Source organism: Cetorhinus maximus, chromosome 17 (genome assembly GCF_964194155.1).
Source record: "Cetorhinus maximus chromosome 17, sCetMax3.hap1.1, whole genome shotgun sequence".
Taxonomy (NCBI): domain Eukaryota; kingdom Metazoa; phylum Chordata; class Chondrichthyes; order Lamniformes; family Cetorhinidae; genus Cetorhinus; species Cetorhinus maximus.
Window position 1 is genome coordinate 33,066,975 of NC_135895.1, and position 27,787 is coordinate 33,094,761.

The 27,787-nt window shown below is 42.8% G+C and overlaps 1 protein-coding gene across 1 annotated transcript; it reads left to right on the forward strand.

The window, feature by feature from the left end:
• The first annotated feature begins 71 nt into the window (after nucleotides 1-71).
• LOC144692749 (uncharacterized) lies at nucleotides 72-26,960 on the forward strand. Its single transcript, XM_078561835.1, has 8 exons — nucleotides 72-269; nucleotides 1,738-1,814; nucleotides 2,872-2,955; nucleotides 3,536-3,644; nucleotides 11,326-11,408; nucleotides 15,505-15,608; nucleotides 19,437-19,669; nucleotides 26,527-26,960. The coding sequence occupies exons 1-8, from the start codon at nucleotides 111-113 to the stop codon at nucleotides 26,608-26,610; spliced, it is 933 nt and encodes a 310-aa protein (XP_078417961.1). The 5' UTR covers nucleotides 72-110; the 3' UTR covers nucleotides 26,611-26,960.
• Nucleotides 26,961-27,787: the final 827 nt, after the last annotated feature.

The following is a 27,787-nucleotide window of genomic DNA, read 5'->3' on the forward strand; positions in this document are numbered from 1 at the left end:
ACTGACATGCACTTTACGTATTTCAATTCTTGCTTCCAGGTGTTAATAGGTGTAAGAAGCTACCACTGAAAAACCAACCAAGAGGAGAGACTGGTAAATCAGTTTCCACCATGCCAGTTCATATTTCTTTCAGAAGACCTTGTAACATTGATTCACAGAGCTCTTCATCATACAAGTCATGCCCCATTTATGCTCCTCACGATCTTCCACAGTACAGAATAGGCAGAAAGAGATTTTCTAATGTAAATTCACACAGCAACCAAAATCAGGTGAAATAAACTTGTATCTTCATAATGGTTTTAAAGGATCTTTAGACCTTCGTACATTAAGTAAGAGAACCATTGATTATATAGTTGTATTTCCAATGATCGGTTAAACCTTTTTAAACATTGATATTGTATGAGCATGCTACTTATGGTGTGACCATGGGCCTCTTGCTTCCCACCCCACGCCCCATCCCTCACCCCAAACTTCATCTCCTGAATTCCTGTTTTCATATGCTTAAGAATTGTCAATTGCACAGCCCCAGGACCCCTGGGTGAAGAAAAAAGAGTGACAAAACAGTACTGATGAAAAAGCCCCATCACCTAATCTGTCACTCTCAAGCACCAGCTCTGGAACTGCACGTTCCTTGGAGACTATTATCAGGTTGGGATCAGCTTGTGATGAGTCACCAGGCACGAGTGGGCTGCAACCAGGCATGGGTGAAAGAATGGGAAGTTTACCAGCTCATTGGAGAGCAAGGTAGCAGATGAGTACCACTACAGAGGACTCAGATGAGGGACTTGATTGCTTGGCATACAGGGGAGTGCTGAATGGACATGTATGCCAAGCTGCTGGGTGCATTGGTTGACATGCCAGACAACCTTCTGTCACTGCAAGGAACAAGGAGGAGTCCGGTTCCAACTTGGCAGAGGGGATGATAAAGAGCTTGCCCTCTGGGCAGCCTCTACCCCATATCTATCATGTTGCAGACCCAGGGACACTGCTACTGTTGACCCCTATCTGTTTCAGTCTTTGTGCACTCAGGTCACTTTCGTCACCTACTGTGAGGATGCAACGATACTCTGGCAAATCCAAGAGCTCACCAAAACATATCCAAAAATACTCCAGCGTGCTTTCAGACACTTTACAACAGAAAAGATTCCACAAAAATATCTTGCCTGCAATCAGGGTGCCTGACCCTTTAAACTTCACTGCAGCAGGGCCCATCATGCAGTCCCGTGCTTCCTTTTCATGACTAATCAACACAAACATTGCCTCCAGACTCAGTGCCCAAATTGGGGATCCAGGTGCCACATCAGCTGGTTGTGCTGATGGTTCTGCGTGCATCCATATCCTTGCAGAATGCCATGCAGCAAGCTAGAAGTAATGGCACACTGCTGAATTTTGTACTCAGTATCATGCAAAGTGAACCATTTATGATAAAGTAATGGTCAATGAAATAGCATCATTGTGTTACAGATCATATGTGCAGTAATCTTCAGTATTTTAATCATGCATTTAATTAAAAAACACAAGATATGCAAAAAGAATGTTGTGCTGGATTGTAGGGAATGGTATATTCGCTATCTTTGTTTAGAATATGGAGCAGTAACTGAATCACTCTGAAATTTCCTCAGATTGGAGGTATCATCCTTTTTGTATGCAACCTTATTATTCATTAACACCTGCAGAATTTTCTAAGTGACCAGGGCCTTCATTCTATTTGTTATGCTTTCTGTTTGTGCTCAACAGGAACAAACAGACCTGGAAGCCCAGCATATGAATTACAATGCTGAACAAACAGATAAAGTAACTAAGGCAGCAGTATGGTAAAACACCATTTTTCTTGTTTTTCTTTCCTTGATCACACCTTAGCTTGAAGCTCTCTTCCTCCCCCATTGCCCTGAAAAATAATGGTTTAGTAGCAGCTCATTTTTACCTCACATCCCCTACAATCCTACAGCAGCTCCATATCTGGCTAAACAATAATAATAATGGAATCCTGGCCATTGTCTATGTACACCAGCTTATTGGAATGCACCAGATGATTCTCCTTATATTCCATAGGCAGTTTAATATACACTTTATCAGAAGAAGACATAGCCTATAAACATACAGAATTTGTTTAACAGGACAGCAAATGAACAGTGCTTATTGCTGCAATTACCAATTGTAATAATTTCTACAAATGTACATCAAAACAATAAAATGTGCTTTTCCATACATATATTGAACCATGAAAACTGACATTCACTTCTTCCATCTTGAATCACTGCCAGACTCATATGAGCTTGGTTTCAGTTGGCTACAGATTGATTGTTCGCATCTTCCAGCTGCAGATAAAAGACCCAGACTAGAAATTTCCTGCCATAGAATTGTCAATCAAAAGGATCACAGTTAGTCATTGGCCCTGCTGCTTCTCTCAATTCTCAGACACAGCTGTCAGTCAAAATCACCACTCTAGGCTGATTCTTTGATTCAAAGAAAAGACTTTAACAGGCACATTCCATTTAATTGCATAGATTGGATGCCTTCTTACAGTCTTTGCCACATGAACTTCTTCAATTTCTCCCAGGCCCAGCAAACCCAGAACATGCAGTCACCCTTCAACCTGATCCCGGGCATCTTGGACCTTTAAGAGGTGGATGGCCCTCTGCTTAATGCAGCACCATTCTCCTTCGCCACATGTCAGAGACATCATTACTGAAAGTGGGAAGCTTTCCCATGGCCAATAATTGCACACATCTCAGAACATGTGCTACACCCTCAGCTGCCGCATTATTTAATTCCCTATCAGGGAAAGCAGCAACCCTTTTCAGAGACGGTGTTTATTTTTGACCTGCAGCCGACCAACTTCCAAGTTTGACTCCTACATTTGTTTTTCAGGGGCTCCATTCAGATTAAGGGTAAAGGTATCATGTCAGCATTTAACGGTCAGGACAGCTACCCTGCTCAGATAGGGAAATCGAGGTTAGTGTATAGATGCATCACTAAGTACTGGACTATATACCCTGCAATGTTTCACAACTTCTCACCTGTATGTACTGTTGGGAAAAAAGTAGACAGAAAAAAAACAAAGATGAAAACAACAAACTGCGGATACTGGAAATCCAAAACAAAAACAGAAACAGAAATACCTGGAAAAACTCAGCAGATCTGGCAGCATCGGCGGAGAAGAGACTCGAAATGTCAACTGTACTCTTCTCCGCCGATGCTGCCAGACCTGCTGAGTTTTTCCAGGCATTTCTGTTTCTGTTTTTGAAAAAAAAACGAGGCTGACTTAACGTATCTCCTAATGGTTGATTACAGACCAGTATCGAAAGAGACTTATGAGCAGGTTTTCTTTCTTAGCTGTCTAACAAATAATACATAGAGGGAGATGGAGAAACCATAAAGAAGATAGAACCTATTTGAACATGGTGAAAATTGAATTTTAAAAACCCAGCAGATGTAGCTGGTGAAAATTGAAGTACCAAAAGTACTAGAACAATTAAATGTTGATGGCTTTCTCAAATAGGCCTTTACACTTTCTCTGTCTTTCTATGTTCAGTTCCTTATTGTTACAGTGTGAGGAGAACAAAAAGATTCCATTTGACATTGACATAATGAACGAGATTAAAAAGGCTCATTCGGAAATGCAAGATGATTGCAACCCTGAGGTAGGGATTAATGATAACAAGCCCTGGCTCTACATAGAACACCACCTAAATGAATCCATGTGGCATGTTACTCAATTCTTTTAAATCTTAGATGGAGTTTGAACTTTTGAAGAGGATAGTGTTTGTACATCGAAAAAAAAATTGTCCTATTTCCTTTTGTATTTTATATTTGTTCTCACGCTTTAAAATTCTCTACGCTGTGCTCGGTTTTCTGGGAAAGAGAGCTTCTTCCCTGGTCTCTGTCAATAGTCCAAATCAATGCATTGTCTGAAATGGAAATTCAGCATATGAACCATCACAACAGAGATCTGCATCACACTGCTCTGTAAACTTAAACTATTTAGTATATTTTATACAATGTAATAAAAGGTAGTTTTATGCTGACACACATTCCCATTGAGTAAGGGTGGGAAATTGCCTCGTGTAGCGTTGCTCCTAGCCAATACTATTTTGATCAAATACTCCTGTGGTAGCAAATTCCACATTCTAGACACTCTCTGGTAAAGATATTTCTCCTGAATTCCCTATTGGATTTATAGTGACTATCTTACACCTCCTTTGTGGCTCCTAGTTCTGCTCTTGCCCACAAGTGAAAATGCCTTTTCTATCTCTACTCCATCAAATAAAATGTAAAAACTGATAGCAAAAGCTATCAGTATATAAAAGGAAAGAGAGTAGCTAAAGTGAATGTTGATCCCTTGGAGAACGAGACTGGGGAGTTAATAGTGGGCAACGCAGAAATGGCAGAGATGCTTAATCAATATTTTGCCTCAGTTTCACAGTGGAGGACACTAGTACCACCCCAAAAGTAACAGGTAGTGCAGAGGATATGGAGAACGAGGAACTTAGAACAATCACCATCACTAGAGAAAAAGTACTGAGCAAACTATTGGGATTAAAGGGTGACAAGTACCCAGGACCTGATGGCCTACATCCCAGGGTCTTAAAGGAAGGGCAGCGGAGATAGTGGATGTATTGGCTATTATATTCCAAAATTCCCTGGATTCTGTAAAGGTACCAGTGGATTGGAAAAATGCTAATATAATGTCCTTATTCAAAAGGGGGGGAGGCAGAAGGTAGTAAACTATAGACCAGTTAGTTTAACGTCTGTCATTGGGAAATTGTTGGAATCCATTATTAAAGAAGTAGTAATGGGACATTTGGAAAGTCAAAATGCAATCCATCAGAGTCAGCATGGTTATATGAAGAGTAAATCATGTTTGACTAATTTTCTTAAGTTCTTTGAAGATGTGACAAGCAAAGTGGATAATGGGGATCCTGTAGATGTAGCATATCTGGACTTCCAGAAGGCCTTTGATAAGGTGCCACACAAAAGATTAATACACAAGATAAGATCACACGGAGTTAGGGGTAATATATTAGCATGGATAGAGGATTGGCTAACCAACAGAGAGCAGAGAGTCGGGATAAATGGGTCTTTTTCTGGATGGCAAGCTGTAACTAGTGGGGTGCCACAGGGTTCGGTCCTTGGGCCCCAACTATTTACAATCTATATTAATGTCTTGGATTCAGGGGTAGAAGGTACTATAGCTAAATTTGCAGATGACACCAAAATAGGTGGGAAAGTAAGTTGCAAGGAAGAAATAAGAAATTTACAAATGGATATGGATAGGTTAGGTAAATGGGCCAAAATTTGGCAGATGGAGTTTAATGTGGATAAGTGTGAGGTTATCCATTTTGGTCGGAAGAATAAAAAGACGACTTATTATTTAAATGGAGAGAAACTTCAGAATGCGTCAGTGCAGAGGGATCTGGGTGTCCTCATGCATGAATCACTGAAAGCTAGTATGCAGGTACAGCAGGTAATAAGGAAGGCAAATGGAATTTTGACATTTATTGTGAAAGGAATAGAGTATAAAAATAGGGAAGTGTTGTTGCCACTGTACAAGGCATTGGTGAGACCACACCTGGAGTACTGTGCACTGTTTTGGTCCCCTTACTTGAGGAGGGATGTAGTTGCACTGGAGGTGGTTCAGAGGAGGTTCACTAGATTGATTCCAGAGATGCGGGGCTTGTCTTATGAGGAGAGATTGAGCAGTTTAGGCCTATACTCGCTAGAGTTTAGAAGGATGAGAGGAAATCTAATTGAGGTATATAAGATGCTAAAGTGGATAGACAAAGTAGATGTGGAGCGGATGTTTCCCCTTTTGGGGGCATTCTAGAACAAGAGGCCATAGTTTTAGGCTAAGGGGTGGTAGATTTAAATCAGAGATGAGGAGGAATTACTTTTCTCAAAGGGTCATGAATCTGTGGAATTCACTACCTCAGAGTGCATGGATGCCAGGACGCTGAATAAATTTAAGGAGGAGATAGATAGATTTTTAATTAGTAATGGGTTGAAAGGTTATGAGGAGAGGGCGGGAAATTGGAGTTGAGGCAAAAATGAGATCAGCCATGATCGTAATGAATGGCGGGGCAGGTTCGAGGGGCTGAATTGCCTACTCCTGCTCCTAGTTCTTATGTAAACCCTTTCATAATCTTAAGGAGCTAAAACAAGTCATCTTTCAGTCTTCTCCTTTCTAGAAAAAAGAGCCCCCAGCATGTTCAATCTTTCCTGATAGGTATAGCACTTCAGTTTTGGTATCATTCTAGTAAATCTTTTTAGCATTTGCTCCATTGCCTCTATATCCTTTCCATAATATAGAGGCCAAAACTGTTGACAGTAGTCCAAATGTTGGCTAACCAAACTTCTATACAAATTTAATCACAGCTTCTCTGCTTTTAAATTATATTCCTCTAGAAAGAAAACTGCAATGCTTTGCTTACTTTATTCTTATGGCCTTATTAATCTCTGTTGTCACATCTCGTGATTTGTGCAGCTGTGCTCTGCATTCCTCTGTTTCTCTACCTCATTTAGGCTCTTATTTTCCAAGAAGTATGTAGCCTCTGTATTCTTAATGCACTACTTCACATTTATCTATATTGAAGTCCCTTTGCCAATTACACAGAAAGAAGGAAAGACTTGCATTTATATGTCACCTTTCACTGTCTCAGGATGCCACAAAGCTCATTACAGCCAATGGTGTACTTTTGATTTTGTCACAGACGAAATTTTTGTGATGCTTTTTATTACCTGTGATCAATATGTTTATATGTAATATGTATGCATTTTCTTATTATCATGCACTTTCCCTGGAATTTAAAATGCAACGTTTCACTCACTCGACTCACACACACTATCACACACAGAAATTAGATATAGGCGAAGATAAAACAGTACAATTGCAATTTATGATTTTCTCAGTCTCCTTCATGGCAGGCCTATAGTTTCTTAGATGAGCTGATGCATTAATTGGAGTGAAGGCCTTGTAAAGCAGAGAATTCTCAGCAAGCTGTGAGGCTTCTTATAGTCTAATTTCCAGGAGGTTGGTTCTCAGGTGAACTTGAAGTTGGAACTGATTGAGGGAGTCCTTCTCCCATTTTCAAGGTATTGCTGTTTATTACCTTGGCTGCTTAGATGACTTGTAGCTGATTCAATGGCTTTCTGATGGAGTACTATCTACAGAACAACTCCTTGCCGTTATTTTAAAAGTAAAAAGTCTGTCTCATCATGTGACCTTTTTCAAGTCCAAAGTTTTTTTAACATAAGGTCGGAGGCTATATCCATTATACATCCTGTGTGATAACTTTCACACGTTGAGAGTTTGGGACAGCCAATGTATCTGAATCACCCATTCAACTTGAAATGACCCTTTTGAATTAGTTTCAGGAAAAGGCATTGAGTCAACATCAGTCTGGAAGGTTGCTTTTGTTCCCTCTTGAGACAGGAAGTGTTTTAATCCATGAGAGAAGTCAGGAGATCCTTGGGTGGCCATCTTTTTTCAGTTGTTTCTCGTTAGCTTAAAATATAAAAATTAGTTTTAAGTTCAGAATATTCTCAGACATGAAAAAGTATAGTTGCTATTGTAATGAGGAAACACAGCAGCCAATGTTCACAAAGCAATCTTCCACAAACAGCAATGTGTCACATCCAAATAATTTGTTTTTTTAAAATAATATTGATTGAGGGATAAATACAGCCCATGGCTTCGGTTGGAGCTCCTATGTTCTTCAAAATAATGTCATGGGATCTTTTACCTCCACTGAGAGAGCAGACAAGACCTCAGCTTAACATCTCATCTGAAAGATGGGACCTGCAATAGTGCAGCACTTTCAGTGCCTTGGTGTCCTATTTCATCCTAATATGTAGTTCCAGCCATTTCTCCTCAACATCACTAAGACTGCCAATTTCCACCTTCTCCTGACTTTCTAACTTCTCCTGACTCTGCCCCTGCCTCAGCTCATCTGCTGCTGAAACCCTTATCCATGCCTTTGATAACTCTAAACTCGATTATTTTAATGCACACCTGGCCAGCTTCCCACATTCTACCCCCTGTAAACCTGAAGTTATCCAAAGCTCCGCTGCCTGTACCCTAAGTAGCATCAAATCATGTTCACCCATCATCATCATTGCTGGCTGTTCCTCAATTTGAAGATGGCATCGACTCAGGGTTGTGAGTTTCTGCCAAGCATCTTCATGCGGCTGAACAGGCTGATTCTCCACCCACAGGTCTTTGAGCACATGGGGCAGGACATCCCACTGTTAGTGGGATCCAGAGTGCAGGATTTGCCTCCTTTTCCCTCCTTCTCTACTACCGCTCTGACTCATCATTAGGACTAGTTGTTTGGTAGCACAGAACTTAGGTATTGCTGAGAAAAGAGACTTTTTAGTCGAAGCTTTTCGCCTGGTACGCATCTGGACAATTTGCAAGAAAATACCAGTGTCAGGGAAAATAACATACTTATACTGTATGAGAAGAGAATGCTGATTGGTTGGCAAGTGGATTCTGATTGGTAGAGACATTTCCATGGAGAATGCACCAGTTGATGGTGACTGACAGTTAACTAATTCTCCATAGCAACACCTCTGCCAATCAGAGCCCAATCAATCAGCACTCTCCTCTCATACAGTATAAATATATTGTTTTCCCTGACATTGGTATGTTCTTGCGGATTTTCCTGATGAGGCTTCGACAAAAGAAATCTTTTCTCAGCAATACATCATTAAGACATTGTGACTCTAAGCGTGATGCAGCTTGATGGACAAGTTGTCGCCATTTTGAATGCTTGATAGCAAGCTCCTCCCAGTCATTAATGTCAAAGCTGCCGTGCTCCAAGGAGGGTTTCAGAATGTCTTTGAAGCATTTTCTTTTTCCTCCCCTGGAACACTGGCCATTTGAGAGTTGAGCAAACAGGACCTGGCAAGGGAGATGCTCTTCGGCCATTCAGACACAGTTTCCAGTTCATCGAAGTTGATTTTGCAGAAGTTTTGCCTGAGTACTTGTGGTGCCGGCTTCAAGAAGGACACTAGCATTTTTTCGATGGTCCTCTCACTGAATACAGAGGATGCAATAGAGGCATTGTTGATGGAATTTCACAAGTGTTCTTATATGTCGCTGATACCCAATCCAGATCTCACTGCAGTGAAGGAATGTTGTAGCAACAACTGCTCTGCACACTCAGACTCCTGTTGCCTTTGTTGTCAAATACTTGCTGCCATAGTTTGTAGAAGGATGAACTAGCGCAGCTAATCCGGAGTTGGATTTCCTCCATCACCCATCACCTTTGTGCTCACTGACCTACAGTAGCTCCACAATTTTAAAATTCTTGGAACAAAAACAGAAAGTGCTGAAAAAACCCATTAGACTCGAAACGTTAACTCTGTTTCCCACTCCGCAGATGCTGCCAGACCTGCTGAATTTTTCCAACACTTACTATTTTTATTTTAAATTTCCAGCAATTGAAGTATTTTGCATTCATTTAAAATCCTATTCATGTTTCCAAATACCTCCGTGGCCTCACCCCTCATTATCTCTGCAATTTCCTCTAGCCTTACAACTCTCTGAGATATTTGCACTCATGTAGCTCTGGCCTCTCGATCGTCGCCAATTTTAATCACTCCACCTTTGGCGGCCATGTCTTCAGCTGCCTAGGCCCTAACATCTGGAATTCTGTCTATAAGCTTATCTGCGTTGCTTCCCTCCTTTAAGATGTTCCATAAAACCAACCCCTTTGACCAAGCTTTCGGTCATCTGCCCAGCTATTATCCCTTATGTAGCTTGGTGTCACATTTTGCTTTAGAACGCTTCTGTGAAGCACTTGGGACGTTCCATTATATTAAAAGTACTTGGACATACAAGATGTTACTGTTATAATACTTCACTGGAGTGTCGGCCAGAATTTTGTGTTCAAATCTCTGAAGAGGGATTGTAATTCACAATCTTCTGGCTCGGATGCAAGCATGCTAGCCACTGAGCAACGTGTAATCCTAGAAGTTTATTAATGTCTTCCTGCATTTTGTCAAAGTCCTTTCTCTGTATTAATTACACTCGCCAATTTGGTGCCATCCGCAAATTTTGAAATTTTACTTCCTATTGTTTGGCGGCCATTCATGCACACCTTCTTCTGTGCAGCATTTTTCAAGACAGGCACCATAGGCGCAGTGGTCTATATGGTTACCATTTATGTTCAGGGAATACTAATGCAGAACTTTCATTCAGGAGATTCAATAGGTGGAATAAAATCGACGGCAGTTGGATTATACACTATTTGCAGAAGGAAACGATTGATGGTCACATTGTATGTCTAAATTTTTCTGACAATAAAATTACAAAAATAGGAAAGGTGCTGTTTTACTTGAAATGTTATAATGGGTGCAATAATGTGAACCACTTGAAAATCTCTGCTTCTCCCTTTGATATGGGATAAATTAATACATATTCTGCTTACATTTCTGAAAATTAAAATATTCTTTAGAGTATTGTATGTACTATCTGTTAAGAGTGATACAATGACTGCACCAAACATGTAGCGCGGTATTTAATGGAGGTAACGGAAGTCTCAGCCACCAGTCGAAGAGCTGGTGAGAGTGCTGTGTCGCCTCTTTTTGGCAAGGCCCATGGCATTAAGTGCCAAATCAGACACGTAACTGGCAAGCCTTTCCCGGGAGCAAGGATCCTGAGGTTAGAAATCCTGACCTCCAAGAGCTGCTGGCCAATCGGAGACCAGTAGGTTTTAATTGCTCAGGAGCGGCACCGCAGAGGCGGTGGCTGCTGCCGGCACTGCACACCTGATTACACGGATCGCCATGGGCCCAGGCATGGGAGGTGGGTCGCAACGGAGGGGGTAGGTGTTCAGAAGCAAGGGAAGGGGGTCACTTCCAGCAGGCCCCCTCCTCTTGATATTGGTCCCTCAATCAGGCACTGACTGCCTAACAACAGGTCTTGAAGCCCACAAGAAAACACGCCAGGATTTGCTTTTCAGGGTTCCTGCATGCTGAGCACCCCCGCCCGCCACTGGGTAAATACCAGCAGCAGTGGGATGAGACTCTTAAGTGGGCATTTGATTGCCCTTAAGGGCTTCATTTGGCAGCAGGGCAGGAAAGTTGTCCATGGATCTTCCCGCCACAGACTCAATTGGGGCAGTAGTGGGAAGGTGGTGGGGGTCTCCGCCCGCCACCCTCTCAGCTGATTTAATGCCCCACCCCCCACCACCAAACTCACCATGGGGGAGGACATTAGATTCCATCTGTAGAGTCCACTCCTGGCATGAGAGAAGCCACATGGGAATATTTGTAAGTGGGAGAATGTGTGCATTTAATCAGCTTTTATTTCTCATTTAGCTTCTGCCTGCTGCAATTGCTGACTCAACAGAAATGTTTGAAGCATCTGACAACTGGAATAAACTGGCATACAATGAAGAAGGGTAATGTGACAGCGACTTCTTATTCACTGTGTGAATGAAAACTGTCCCCAGTTCAAAACTGTGTGAAATTCAGCTCTGAGCTTTGAATCAATCAGAATTGAGAATTGAAATATTGGCCCAGAATTTGCTGGGAAAATAACAGCAAATTAAATGTACATGCAATTAATAGTATAAAAATAAATCAGCGATTTATGGTGAGGAAGGGACATCTTGGGCATTGCAAATCGACACAAATTGCTGGATAATTTGCACAGCTTTCTTCTCAGCCTTACAATAAAAAAAAGCTCACCATCAACCTCCCCATGAGTTTCAAGAAATTACTACATTTTTGCTGTTGAAACAAATTTAATGTGCTGCAGAAATTTAGGACTGGTACTTTATGGTGCCCTCTAATCATGACATTTATATTCCTGCAATGCCTCCCAATCTCTTTGGATAAAATTGGAACAATTGAAATTGTGGAATCTCATTCTGGCAAGTAGTAAATTATTCTTCAAGGCTTTTAAAAATTAAAAAAATGATGCTTTTGAAGAATATTTCTTAGTTTTTCTTTCTATCTTCTTTTTTTTTCTTTTTTAATCTAGTCTTTCTTTCCCTCTTTCCCTTCCTCTTTCTGTGCCTAATTTCACTCGAATTCACCCACTCTCCTTCTCCGCTCTTCCTGTTTCTTTTTCTATCCTTAAATCTCATTGGATAAGGAATAGACCCTTGGTCTCTCCATTCACTAAGGTCCCAGATGCCTCGCTGGCTCCGCTGTTATCAGCTCGCACTTCCTCAATTTTTGAGCTGAAGGGTGATGGAAAAATATCTAATACTGGTGACATGTGATGAAATATCCTTTGTCCAGCAAATTCAGGGCCATTCATTTGTCAATACTGCTGCAGTGTGCTACTTTTCAATATGTATTTGTAAATTTGCAAGTTTTATCTCATGTTTCCTTGCCATAGTTCTCCCATTCTCCTCACAATCATGGGTTCAGGAAGGGGAGTGAGGTCGAAAGTGGGTGACGACTGAGCGGAAGGTTAAAAATGGAGCCAGGTGGAGCATTCCTGATCCTCCCAGCTCCACATTTAAGGAAGTTACTTTGATTCTTGGTTGCAGGCAATTCCTCTTGCTAGTTTCCTCGAGTGCAGCCACAATGGCATGGGCTGCCTTAGGGCAAAATAACTTTGGAGAGGGGATCTCAAGCTGATGTTGGGCCCCTTCTTAGAAAATGTAAATACCTAATGCCTGCATCAGGCATGGGTAAAGAACAGCTCTTGGTTGTCATTACCCAATATGGTGGGCAACACATTTCCAGTCAGTAGTGTGCACATGACCACCATTTTGAGGCCTTAGATGTCCACATAGCCCCTGTTTTTCTAGGACATGGGGCGGAATTTTACAGCCCGGTAATGGCAGGGGTGGAGTCGGGGCCAGAAAATGCAGCAAGCCATTCAAAAGTCCATTGACTTTGGCGGAACCGGAAGATCCCGCCGGTGGGAAGGGCTGTAAAATTCCACCCATGGAGTCGGCTTCTATGTAGCGCACACAGAATAATTCCAGCTCATAATATTTAAGACAATATCGAAACAACACAGGAAAAATTATGACTCATCTTGTGATTATAGGGTGGAATCTTCAGTTCCGGAGTCTAAGTCCTCTGGCGGGTAGGAAAGTTGCACGATTTCCCCAGGCAGCTGGACGGCTAAACATGCACGAACTTCCGTTGTTCAGCTCATTAATTATGCATCACCGAGGAGCACGGCGAACCTTGTCGTGGGGTGGGCAGGGAGTCACACACCCCACCATTACCTCATGGGTCGAAGGTGCCGGACAGCCATTCACTCAGTGTAGGCCAGGAACTCTGCAATAATCCTCCAGAGTCCTTGTGGTGGCAGCTTATACTGGAGGAGCTGGCAGCTACATCCTGGGACCTAAGAGGGCGCCTCCTGCATTGCCTTTCACTCACTTTAGATAAGAACACCGTCTACAATAAATCCATGGTTGGGCCACTGCTCACCATTGTAGTGGAACGTGTTCGCCAGCATCTTGACCTTCTTGAGGTCCGACTGCCTCTTGCTGCTCAGGCCCTTAAACCTCCTGGTCCTGTGCCAATCCTCCTGGGCCCTCCATCTCCATTACCAAGGCAGGGTTGCCTGCAGCCTGCATCATCGACACTAAGTGGATATGTGAACGAATTGAAGTGATAAATTTAGTGAGCATGTTCTTTACATGTTTCCCCCATCTCAAAACCAGCAAGCCAGTGCTACACCCTTTACCTGGCCTTCATCTAGATGTGGCATCTCCACCCCACCCGTTCAAGGTGAAGGACATCCTGGAGGACCAGAGCTGGGTGTTTTTCCTGTTCATACATGACTGTGCATGGAGACATTGCTCTTTGACTAGGGTGATGAGAGCCATGTGCAAGAAGCCCCACTCTGACACTATTCTGCTTGTCTCCACTACAGTCGAGACTCTACAGAGAGACCATTGCCTTGGCAACATAGAAACATTAACCACATGAGCCCTTGTCGGTGATGACCATTGAGCCAGGAGGATGGAGACTTAGAGTTGCAAGTTGGCTGCCGTCCACCAGCTGTGCCCCTTGGAGGAATCTACCTCCATCCCTCCCTTCATCCCTGCCTCTGACGCAGCAGATGACAAACTGCGCACAATGAATAGCAGCTCCACACCTTGCTGGGATCTTAAAGTTATGAGACCTATGAGTCGGGAACAAACTTGCTGCTGTATAGGCTTCACCATGGAGAGGAGAACACAACTGAGCATGGTTTTCATCCAGTTACCTCTTGCGCTAACCTGGAGCTCCACCCACCCAAAAAGCCCCTCCTCCCACTCTGAGGGATCTCACTTACCCACTAACTGCCTGGTCAAAGTCAGATTTGAAAAGTGGTGTGCGTCACTTTCCAGACTCGGTCCATCACCTTCTACCCTCCCCTGTCACCCACCAGCTTCTCCCCATCATCCTTGACCCACCCAATAACACCATTTCTCTCCCGTCTGTCGCCCTTGAGCCTCCCCGTTACCCTGGACCCTATTACAGTCTGCCTCCACCTGCTTTCCCTCCCCTCAAAGCCGACACCCATTACTGTCCCCATGCCCATCCTGACCCTGCCCCCTCCCATTATCTGAGTCCCCCTATAGTCTATAGCCCCCCTCCACAAACCCCCAATGAGCAAGGGCGTTCACGCATCAAGCACTCGTTCTGGACCTGTCAGCCCATCACATTGCACTTCCTCCTCTGACAGTGAGTGGTCCCTCCTATCACCAGTATCCTGAGTTCACCTCCCAGGATCCTCCCAAGCCCCCAACCCCATTGACACCACCAACCCTGCCCCCTAAGCCACCCTTTCCACCACGCACCCCCTTCACTGGACACTCTGCCCCCATCTCTTCCCCAGACACCCAACCTCCAACAATTACCTGCTTAGCCTGCCTCCCGTGTCTAGCCAATCTGCAGCTTTTGCTATGGGCAGTCAATATGAGTGAAGTGATGTGAGGTCCCCAAGAAGGCCAAAGCAGCATCTACTGACCCCAAAGCCATGGAAGAGGTGAAGCTCTCCAGGTGCATGTCACTTCCATACAATTGTAAAACTGCACATTCTAAATTCTCATTGGCGGAGAACTTAGTTTGAAGGGCAAACTTAATCCTGGCGTGGTGCTCTTTTAATGAGCATGCATGAGATGCTAATGTATGCAAATGGGGTTCCTGACATTGTTCGTCAGAAGCTCCACCCATCTTTAACCCACCTTGAAAGTCAGCAGAACAAAATTCCAACAGTTTATCCCACCGTCTGGAAACAGATTTTTTGCCACCTGCCAATTTAAGTGCCCCCACCCGCCACAATCCCCACTGCTAGCAGAAGTGGAAGATTCCACCCATAGCGTCTAAGATAGTCACATAGGAACTGGAGCTGTAACATATTTTCATATATTTTTCACATATGGGGGAAAGACCAAATTTTTAATCCCAGAGTAAAGTTAGTTCAATAAAGGCAAATTGATTTTTCTTTTATATGGTACCCTGTGTTGTGTGAACAGGAACATTTTGAGGGAGCTGGTGCAATGAATATTGTGCTTTTCCCTCTCACAACAGGCATAGCCGGCCAGACAGTGCATCGTCCTATCAGGAGAAGTGTATTGAAGCATGGAGAAACATCTCCGCAGAGATATCTGGGCACAGAGAAGCAGTGGTAAAAAGTATGAAGAGAGAAGTTTAAAAAATAAAAGTTATATTTTTTTGGTGATGGTTCTGCCAAAATTTGTGGACCCTTGCTCTCAATTTCATTCCTCTTCCCAGCAGCTTCTTTAGACTAAACATGACAAAGCACATCCTTGATCCTATTATGAGTTTGAATCTACATTATCTGGTCAAACAACATGATTGCTAACTTCCACTTTTGTCCCTGTTTCAACCCATCAATCCCAACATCCCATCGTGCCAACTGCCACCCCTCTGCTTGTTGACCTGGCCTCAGAACCCATAGCACATTATTCTAAACTTTCATTTGCATCCTTATCTACAAACCCCTCCAGGACCATACACAACCATACCTATGCAGTCTCTTCCAAGATCGCCCTACATCTCTACTTATAGGTTTTGTTCTTCCGTTGCAACCTACTTGTGATCCCCCATCACTATGCTTAACCTACATCAGCAGAGCCACAATGCAGTCTGGAATACTGTTTCAAAATCCAATTTTGAAAACCACCATGAAGTCTAGTTCTCTGACCTTGCTTTCAACCAGTTGCACCAATACTTCTTCCAGCTGATGTCTTTATGAGGTGCTATCTGAATCTGAGCATTCTGTCAACGATGATGTCTTGATTAACAGGGTGGGGATCGTGCTTCAGTCTCCAGCAATCCAGGCTGATGCTCAATCCCCTCTTCGCATTGGCACTGTGAAGGTAGAATGTGCTAGAGACTATTTTACTGGTGCTCGCTTTTAGGCCCCATGTCTTACAGTAGTTGGCCAGCTTTTCAATATTGTCATTTAATGCATCTTCCAGTTTAGGGAAAGTCTGAGCCTGTGTGCCACAGCTGATGTTTCCTGCATAGAAAAGCTTCTGGGACAGGGTTGGGGGTAGGTCACATTTTTTTATTCATTCATGGGATGTGGGCATCGTTAGCTAGGCCAGCATTTATTGCCCATTCCTAATAGCCCTTGAGAAGGTGGCGGTGAGCTGCCTTCTTGAACCACTGCAGTCCATGTGGTGTGGGTACACCCACAGTGCTGTTAGGAAGGGAGTTCCAGGATATGGACCCAGCGACAGTGAAGGAACGGTGATATATTTCCAAGTCAGGATGGTGAGTGGCTTGGAGGGGAACTTACAGGTGCTGGTGTTCCCATGTGTCTGCTGTCCTTGTCCTTCTACATGGTGGCAGTCGTGCATTTGGAAGGTGCTGTCCAAGGAGCTTTGGTGGGTTTCTGCAGTGCATCTTGTAGATGGTACATGTTGCTGCCACTGTGCATTGGTGGTGGAGGGCGTGAATGTTTGTGGATGGGGTACCAATCAAGCAGGCTGCTTTGTCCTGGATGGTGTTAAGCTTCTTGAGTGTTGTTGGAGCCGCACTCATCTCGGCAAGTGGAGAGTATTCCATCACACCCCTGACTTGTGCCTTGTAGATGTGGACAGGCTTTGGGGAGTCAGGAGGTGAGTTATTCACCACAGAATTCCTAGCTTCTGACCTGCTCTTGTATCCACATACTTACATGGTTAGTCCAGTTCAGATTCTGTTCAATGGCAACCCCCAGGATGTTGTTAGTGGGGGATTCAGTGATGATAATGCCATTGAATGTCAAGGGGCAATGGTTAGATTATCTCTTGTTGGAGATGATCATTGCCTGGCCCTTGTGTGGCACAAACGTTACTTGTTTTTTATTCATTTACAGAATGTGGGCATTGCTGGCTAGGCCAGCATTTATTGCCCGCCCCTAATTGCCCTTGAGAAGGTGGTGGTGAGCTGCCTTCTTGAACTGCTGCAGTCCCTGTGTTGTAGGTACACCCATCGTGGTATTACTTGCTACTTGTCAGCCCAGGCCTGGATATTGTCCAGGTCTTGCTGCATTTGGACATGGACTGCTTCAGTATCTGAGGAATCGCGAATGGTGCTGAACATTGTGCAATCATCAGCAAACATCCTCACTTCTGACCTTATGGTGAAGGGAAGATCTTTGATGAAGCAGCTGAAAATGGTTGGGCGTAGGACACTACCCTAAGGAACATCTGCAGTGATGTCCTGGAACTGACCACCACCATCTTCCTTTGTGCTAGGTATGACTCCAACCAACAGAGAGTTTTCCTCCTGATTCCCATTGACCCGAGTTTTGCTAGGGCTCCTTGATGCCACACTCATGTCAAGGGCAGTCACTCTTACCTCACCTTAGAGTTCAGCTATTTTGTCCATTTTTGAACCAAGGCTGTAATGCGGTCAGGAGCTGAGTGGCCCTGGTGGAACCCAATCTGAGCATCAGTGACCAGGTTATTGCTAAGCAAGTGTCTCTTGTTAGCACTGTTGATGACCCCTTCCATTACTTTACTGATGATCGACAGTAGACTGATGGGGCGGTAGTTGACTGGGTTGGATTTGTCCTGCTTTTTGTGTGACATACCTGGGCAATTTTCCACATTGCCAGGTAGATGCCAGTGTTGTAGCATTGGTGCACAAGTTGAACAGGATTGGAGCTACGACAGACCCCTGGGGTAGCCCATTCGTCTATTTCCTAGTCAGACACTAGTCTTGTCACCCACACTGTTTGTCCCAGAGTAGCTGTTGAATGCTGTCAGTAACCCTGGGAGGGAGAACTCCTGAAATTTTGACAAATAGGCCAATATGCCAGACTGTGTCATATGCTGCCATATGCTGCAGTGAGGTCAAAGAATATTGTCCCTGATTCTTTTGAAAGCCATTTTCAATGAAAGTTGTTAATGCAAGGACCTGATCACTTGTGCTTCTTTATTGTCAAAAGCCTGCTTGGTCCAAACTCATGATGTTCTCCACTTCTAGTCTGATCTGCTGTAGGATTAGACATTCTACTACCTTGAAGCATTCTGATAGCAGGGATATTAGCCGATGGTTTGATGGTAATTTTTGGTCTCTGCCTGGTTTTGGGAGGCTGAAGACATTAGACATGTGCTGAGATTTTGGCAGTCTTCCCTCACATATGACCCATGTAAAGAATTGGGCCAACCAGGAGTGGGCCAATGGGTCAAGGTGTTTTAGGAACTCAGGGAGGATATTGTCATAACCAGCAGCAGTGCCCAGCTTGATGGCTTGTCCAACTTTGTCCAACTCCAGGTTGGTGAAGGGGTCAGATCTGGAATCGCTCTGGATATGCTTCTTCATTCTTTTTTCTAGCAGTGCCTATCTCATGTGAAGGAAATGGCTCACTACTATTGGCATTTACAGATAGGCGGCTTGGTATTAATGGTTGCTGGGCTGCTCCAAGGTGGTATACGACTATCCAACATTTCCAACTTGAGCAGGTGCAGTCCAGGTTCTTGATTGTCTCTTCCCATCTGGCCCAGTGAGTACAGTCCAGGGATTCAATCAGATGGTGTGCCACATCTGGGTCACCAGAGGACTCATATTCCCCAACTAAAGAGCTCCCTATCTCATTTAGACTGTTGGAAGAAAGGAAATACAGACAAGTGTCACTTGTAAGGGGCTGCAGGAAAAATCATTGGGTGATTCAGCCTGCTATTGGCTTGCTTACCTCCTTGCAGTTAACTACAATGTCGGAGAGGCTAAACCCTGGGCACGGATTGCTTACCTGTGTCCTTAGTTGGGAATGTGCGTGGCATGTGGGGTCCAAATGAGAGAAACAGAAAAATACTTGAATGAAGACACATTAGAAATTTATTGGAGGATAGATTCTCAGGAAAATAATGATGGCTTGATAAACGTAATAGACCTTTAAATGTTTGTAGGGAAGATGAGGAGTTGAGAAAGTGCACTGGGAGGAAGAGTAAAATGGGAAAAAAAACACTGACGTGTACATTATTTATTTCAATTCTTGCTTTCAGGTGCTAATGACTCACCCAAGAAGCTTCACATGAAAGACCAACTAAAAAGGGAGACCCGCAAAACACTTTCCATCATATCACTTGATGGTGGCTTCACAGGATCATCCACACTTGAGTCAAAAAAGTCTTTACGATACAAGTCAAACCTCAGTTATGCTCCTCAAAATCTTCAACGGCACAGAGAAGGCAGAAAGAGGATTTCTACTGACCATTCGCTCAGCAAACAAACTGAGGTGGAAGTAACTCATATTCCTAAAATAATTTTAAGGAACTTTACACTTCCATTGTTACAACCACAGCTGATGTTATTTGCTGAGCAAGCCAAATCCCAGAGGGAAACTTGTCTTACTGATAATAACCTTTTTTTTGTATTTTGAAAATGAGAGAAGATCTCAGAAGCATAGAATCCCAGTAACACTTTTAGGATTTTAAAATTGAAAGATATAAGAAGAAAAAAAATTAAGCACACAAGATTAAAGTTACACAGTTAAAACAGCCTTACAAAACATCCCCCCCCTACCCCGCCCCACCAAAAAACCCACTTGGTCAGAACACACAAGTAAACTACTTGACCCAACAACTCCCTTATAGATTTTTAACTATAAAAATTTAGTAAAATTACCGAAGGTAAAATTTGTTGTCACTTTAGTAAAAAGTGACATCTCATGACTTCTCACTCTCTTCCACTCTGCTGTGGAAATCCAAGAAAGTTCGGAAAACAAACTGCTTTCTGAGACAAAGACTTTGTTGGTCTCGCTGGATAGCTGTTTCAGATTTCACAGTTTTCCTCAGCACAGAGCTGGTCTCGGGCCACCTCCCCCACACAGCCACCACAGCTCAACTAAGTGCCTTTCCTTAAATATCTTTTATCCCTTTCATCTTATATTCCATTGTTCTCAAACACCTCTTTGAACTCAACTTTTCCAAACATAAAAATCTTTCATGTTTTCCTGTTGCCTCCACTTCCAGGTCAAATAAAATTTAATAACCTTCCCTTGCTTACTTATGAAACCTTTGAAAGTTATAAAAGTCCATTGTCACTTCTAAACACCCCTTTGAAATTTAACAGCTGAAAAGTCAAGTCCCTACCTATCACCTAATTTTAAAACTCAACCTATTTACTTGTAAATTCTCTTCACCAGAGCCTCTCATTACAAATGCATGCATCTAGAAATTTACCCTTTTATATCTCAACTCTCACAGACAAGCTGTCTCTATGAACCTTCCCCCCAGTTTAATTAATCATGGACACACACACTCACACACGCACAGATGCACACAAAGAGACAACCTTCTTCACAGAATATCACCATATTCCCAAAATATTAAAAACAACATCCATCTTCACACCATATTAGTGATAAGGGTATCACTGACAATGTAATTCTATTTCCAATAATCAATCAGTTAAACATTTTGAAAATAATTATTGTATTATTGATTAAGATCCACCAGTTCAGCCATTTTCAATATCACTAGAGTTGTGCAGAACTGAGCTACACAGTCCCACCTATTGCTTCACAGTACAAGGGGACAATGATGGACACAGTCAAATAAATATTGAGTTTTAATATAATTACAGCGTATTTTGAGTATGATGAGACACTAGGCAATTTTCCAGTCTCAGAGCAATTTAAATATTTTTGGTTTGCTTTCCAGATACTGCCTGGGAGTCTGCTGGGGTAGGTGGGGAGCAGGGTGTTGTTCAAGTTGGCTATGTAAAGCCTCTGAAACTTACCTTAGAGTAGTGTTACAGCTGATTTTGAAACTTCGGCCACTTTTTTACATTGATATTTTACCGAGTAATGTTGCAATGATCCACGTTAGCTTTTGGGACAATTAAATCTTAAACGTTCACTGCACCACCTGTAACATTACTGGGTGCCAGGAATTAATAGATGAATTTTCTCATTTGTATATTATTTCAATGCAGCCATCTAATAATGGCTGGTCATTTATTTGTCTAAGGAGGCATGATTTCTTTATCAGAATTTATGGGAAAATGGGCTAAATAATGGACATGAAATTAAACGAGTGAGTGTGAGGTGTTGCATTCGGTTAAAAAAAAACAACAGCAGTAATTTGTTTGCAAGTAGGCTCGGTGCTGTGGAGGTGTAGTAGGATTTGGAGGTACAAGTGAAAAATCAATTTTAAAAAAACTAATGGCCAGGATATTACAGCCCCTCCCACCCGGCGGGATATTACGGCCCCATCGAACTGAATGGAGATTTAAATGGCTCGCCGCATCCATCAGGGGGAGGCTTTATTGATAGGGGGGGTGATGATGGTGCAGTGATAATGTTCTTAGCCTTGTCATCCAGTGACTTAGGCCAATGCCTGGGGACATGGGTTCAAATCTCAACATGGCAGTTGGTAGAATTTAAATTCAATTAAAAAAAAATCTAGAATAGAAAGTTAGTCTCAGTAATGGTAACCATGCAGCTATCTTTGATTGTTGTAAAAACACATCTGGTTCACTAATGAAGAGGAATCGTATGGACTTGAAATTTTTCCTATGGCAGGCGGGCTGGGTGGGAGCAGGCAGGGGCGGATGTGGAGCCGATCGCAGCCCACAATCGGCTGCGCACTGCCATTGTATGCAGGCAAGCCAATTAAGGCCTGCCCAGTGTAATACGCAGCCGGTAGCGCTCGGCGCTACCTGTGCCGGCGGGGGGAGGAGGGAGAGCCGGGGCCATGTGCGTGAAAGAGCGCAGCAATCTCCCTGAGGCACGGAGCTGCCTCAGGAAGATTGAAAGGATATTAAAAGGATTGAGTAAATAAATTAAAAATTTATTTAAACATGTCCCCTCATGTGACTGTGTCGCATAAGTTGGGACATGTTTTTAAATTAATGAAAATGTATTTATTTATTTAATAAAAGGTTCAGGAAACCTCATCCCAACCGTTGATGAGGTTTCCTGAAAAATGCTAAGGCCATTTGAGCTTTTCGCCTGCTTGCCAACCTTAAGTTTGGACGGGCAATGTTCTCACGTGGTTTAATTAATTTCTTAATGGCCTTAATAGTCTATTGACATTTCGGCGGGTGCACAGCCGACTCTGGCATGCGCCTGCCAAACGAGATATCGCGATGGTGCACGATGACATTGGGACGCACGCCTGATGTCATCGCATGTCATTTTATGCGTCAGCGTGCCAGGCCCATCCCTGCACACCGACCGGAAAATTCTGCCCTCTGTTTCTGTCTCCAATGATGCTGCCAGACCTGTTGAGTTTTTCCAGCGTTTTCTCCTTTTATTTCTGGTTCACTAATGCCCTTCAGGGAAGGAAATCTGCCATCCTACATGGGGCGCCAGACTCTCAGCAATGTGGTTGACTCTGAAATGGCCTAGCAAGCCACTCAATTCAAGGGTAATTAGGGATCGGCAACACATGCTGGCCCTGTCAGTGATGCCCACATCCTATGAAAGAATTAAAACAATCTCAAGAGGTATAACTATGAGAGCCAAGAAGTGGAAATGAATCTATATAAAGCCTCGTAAATAATATCAGTTAGAGCACTATGAGGAGTATTGAACTACATGACAATTGATACTTTAGGAAAGGTACACCTGAAGTTCAGTAAGATAAATAAATAAAAGTACAAAAAGAGACTTGAAAATGTGTTTTTCTTTCTTTGAAACGGATTGTGAGAAGATGATATAAAAGAATTTGAAATTATGAAAGGGTGGGACAAAATAACAGAAGTAGACCATCTCCGGCAGCTGTGGGGTCAAGAACAAGGTGCCATAGATAAAAGGTTAAACGTAAGAGATTTAGAACAGAGGCCAGAAGAAAGCATTTTACACAGGCAGTTATGGGGCTGTAGAATTCATTTTGATGATTAGTTTTTGAGGCAGAAACTAAATCATTATTCAAAATATAGCTGGACAAAAGAAAATGTGTTGAATGGCTAGGGGAACAGGTTAGCTAAGTGTAAATAGAACAATTTTCTCACATGGAGGGTAAGTGAAGACACAGTCTAGTTAGACTGATTGGCTTTGACTTCATGGGCTGCATTTTCCCCCCATCGGGGCAGTTGTGTGGGGGCGGGCGGGGGCGAGCACAAACCCGATCAGCGCCCCCGATCGTGCCACTATTTTACATGGGTGGGCCAATTAAGGCCCGCCCAGCGTGACACTCGCCTGGAAGCGCTGAGCGCTCCCTGTGCAGCGGGGGAGGGGGATTCCCTGAATCGGGAGTGCGCTCTTTCACACACATGCACGCGAAAGAGCGCAGAAATCTCGCTGAGACACAGAGGTGCCTCAGGGTGATCAGTTTAAGGTTTTAAAATTTAAATAAAGGAAAAAAAAACTTTTAAAACATGTCCCCTCATGTGACAGTGTCACATGAGCTGGGACATGTCAATGAATTTTAAAAATAATTTTTATAGAATTTTAAAACCCTTCATGAAACCTCATCCCGCCCGTGGATGAGGTTTCATGAAAAATGTGAAGGCCGCCTGGGCTCTTTGCCTGCCCGCCAACCTTAAGGTTGGACGGGCAGCTCATTTAACTGTTTTAATTAGTTTTTAACAGACCTTAATAGGTCTTTGACAGTTCAGCGGGCACACAGCCAACTCGACTGTGCTCCCGCCAAACTGAAAATCCAAAGGACGTGCGGTAACATCGGGACACCCGCCCGATGTCACCCCGTGACATTTCATGCGTCAGCGAGCACCCCTCACCCCCACCCCTCCCCAGGTCCTCGCTCGCCGACCGGAAAATTCTCCCCATGTTGTAACTATGTGCTGTATTAAGCAGGTGTTTCTGGCTTCCAAGTGTTTTTATTTTAATGGAGAGAATGATTTAAAGGTTTTACTATGGCGGGATGTCTTCAAAACCCAACTGTAATTGCTTTAAGTGGGAATTGGATGATCACCTGGCTAGCTATGGGGTGGAAATTTATAGGGATAGATGGGCATGGATGATTAAATAATTCATGGAGGGCTGCTTGGTATAATCAGGGATATGGCAATATTATCAGAAAGAAATCCAATTCTCACTGCTTGTGTTTCTATCATCCATTTCTATCTCTAGTACGCTTTTGAACTCTTTATTACTCTGATTCAAGCCTCTTATGCAGCCCCCTTCTCCTTTCACCTGATCTTTGGACTGGTTGCAATTTCAGCTACCTAGGCCCTAAGCTCAGGAATTCCTTCCCTAAACCTCTTTGCCTGCCTCTCTCTCCTTCTTTAAGATCCTCCTTAAAACCACTTCTTTAACCATGTATTTAGTCACACTTTGTAATCACTGTTGTATGTTGGTTAGTCTAGTTGAGGAATGATTGCTGAGACATTGGTATGTTCAAACAATAACTGGTTTATTATATATAACTAAACTATGTATAATTATATATCACTAAACCCATGACTACGTGTTACACTGCTGGAGCCATGAACATTCTCCCCCTTGACTCCTCATCACATGTTCTCTTATATCATAATTATGGGAGGTGCTATTTACACAGTCCCACACATTAACCCTTACAAATCCCAACAGTACATCTCCTTCCAAGACTTCATCCATATTTTTTACATTCATATTTCTAAACTACCCCATCTCCCCCCAAGTCTCTGACATCACAGATTCAATCTATCAGGAGGTTTCACAACTCTCCCTGATCATGTTCTTGTCAGATTTGGAAGATCAGTGGCCTCTCTCTCAACTCCTCTTTCTTGACTTGGATGGTCTTCATCGAGAGTTGTAGTATTTGGTTCTTTAATTTCTGACTCAACGTCTGGTTCTTCCAAATGTATGAATAATTGTCACCTTTGATTAATATGAATAAGATTCCTCCAGATTCTGCATATGGTACCTTCTGAAATATGTACTAAATAAAATTTTGGTTGATTGTCATCTCTCTGGACTGTTACTCCTTCTTTCCCTTGGTCCAGATTCTGGATCTGGACTTGATCTGTTTATTTCTCTCTTTACTGTTATATTTTTCTCGATCACACGTCCCACTCTCTTGCTTTGGTTTTTCAGGTTTATCCTTCTCTTTGCGTTCGCATGCTCCCTATCCTTGCCACTTGAGTTTGCCCTTTGGTTGTTTTTTTCTGTCCTTCCTTACTTCTGGAGTAATGACTCCTTGCAGGCTCTCATTCTTGAACTCTCAGAAACCCTGGACTTCTAGCCCTGGAAGTAATTCTTTCAGTAGGATGGGAAGCGATGAGGAAGTGACCTGATCAATGTCTCGGTCTCTCTCAGAATCCAGCAGACCTGGTTTATCAATAAGTTCACTTTCTTTCCAAGTAGAGAAGGCGGGCATTGCGTGGCTTGGTTCCATGTCTAGTTTTTGACTCCTGTAACTGCTAGCATCCTTGATGACCACTTTTGGTGGATGGATAGATGCAGATGTATTTTCTAGAAGGTCACCACTGTTGGATGAATGTGGTATTTGAACAGAGTATTCTGTCACCAGATTGTAATTTTCATTTTCAAAGCAATACTACAGAGTGATGGGTAATCACTCTCATTCTTGTGTTTTTTCTGGTCTACTTTTTTCACTGTGCATTCGTTGTGAGTCAGTGAACTCCACCCCCCCCGCCTTTCATGTCCTCCTGCAGAACAGGAGGGCTATCAGTCTCTGTGAAGAGTTCCAAAAAATCAGCACTGAAGAAGCAATCCAGGTCTTCATTGTAGCTGGATAGTTTCAGTGGTTCATTTTCAAAGTCACCCTTGCACACTTGCTGATTGACTTCTTCCACTTTCCTGACAAGATTGAGGGCTTTACCGGTTCCTCTACTGAAAAGAGAGAATTCCTGATTCTGATGAACATACAACGTTTCCAATATCTGCTTTCCCTTGTACTGGAGCATTGCTTGTAATAGTCTCTTGACTTTTCGTTGGATCCTTCGTGCACCATATAGCTGGGTTTCTGTTGGCTGCAGGCAATGCGTTGGTAACCATGGTTCATTGTCTGATAAAACTGTTACGCCTGCTCCAGTATCTAGTTTAAAGTTGTGATATGTCCATTGAGGTGTATATCTGCTTTGAGACATCCTAAGGTTATGAAAGATGGTATAAAAATGCAAGTGCTTTCTTTATTTTTACTGACCAATACCTGAACTTTTTTGTATTTTTTTCCCCAGATTATGCACAGGAGAGCAAAAGACTTATCATTGTCAGAAAAGAGTTGCTTTGATTTACCTCAGAGTAGATCCAGCTTCAGCTAAGTGAAAGAAGTCCGGAATCCTCCAAATGAAATTTTGATCCCATCTTATTTTCTGTTACATTTAATTATTTGTATTAATATTTACAATGCCTTCTATTCAGTGAATAACTTGTTTTCCATCTTATATTCTTCACTTAGCCCAAACTCGCAATATGAAGAATAATTAGAACTTTACATTACACAAAACCTTATTGTTTTAGAATGTTATCCAAAAATATGAAGCATTTTTTACTGTGATTATTATAGTCATGATCAGCATTTTATACAAAAACATTTCTGTGTTCCTGTATGGCTTACATTTCACTGATATTTGTCTGTATATTGTCAAAGCTAAATGAAAGCAGCAATCATACACAGAAACATTGCAATTGTGTTATTTTGTTCAATATATATAATTTTGTGTAAGTATTAATTTACACAACTACAACACAGAAATGGTCATATATACGCTTGCCTCTGATCTGGAAGAAGCTGGCAGCTGAGTGAAGTGATAGGCTAGAATTAGGGCAGAAAATTATTTATTTGATAATTATGTATGATGGTAATTGCAGATAATTTGGACAACTTTGCATGTTCACTCTCCACCTCTCTGAGACCTCTCTTTTTATATGTAATGAGTGCTGTAGGTATGTAAATTGTTGAAGACAAATGCAAAATACTGAAAGTGCTGGAAATCGGAAATAAAACCAGAAAATACTGGAAATACTCAGCAGGTCAGGCAGTATCTGTGGAGAGAGAAACAGAGGATGGAACCTTCTAAACTTAATCCCTGCCAGAACAGCAGGACTGTCTGCAAGTCAGGAAACTGATTCACCAATTGGCGGACTCTCCCAGTGCCACGGCATTGATATCCAGCATTCCCCCAGCCAATCAGGGAGAGCAGATGGGATGACCCACTGGAGCTGTCAAAGGAAAGATTTCTAATTAAAGGGACCACGACATGGGTTAGAAAGGCTCACCTGTACCTGGATTTTTCATGCTGCAGCAACCACAGGAACAGAGGAAGGTTTTGCCATGCATCTCACACAGTTATCTGGAGGTTCTTCCGCTGGATCCGAGGTGAGTAGTCCCAATGATGGGAGGAAAAGGATTGTCTCTCTAATCTAAGCAAGCATGGATGGAATGGACACTGACCTTCCCAGCATTCTCCAGCAAAGCAAGCCTCATGTCAAAACCCC

Coding starts and splice junctions, on each gene's coding strand:
- LOC144692749 (XM_078561835.1), top strand. CDS start 111: ATGCCAGTTCATATTTCTTTCAGAAGACCTTGTAACATTGATTCACAG. Junction 270..1,737: donor CACACAGCAACCAAAATCAG/GTGAAATAAACT, acceptor TGTGCTCAACAG/GAACAAACAGACCTGGAAGC. Junction 2,956..3,535: donor GCTCAGATAGGGAAATCGAG/GTTAGTGTATAG, acceptor TTCTATGTTCAG/TTCCTTATTGTTACAGTGTG.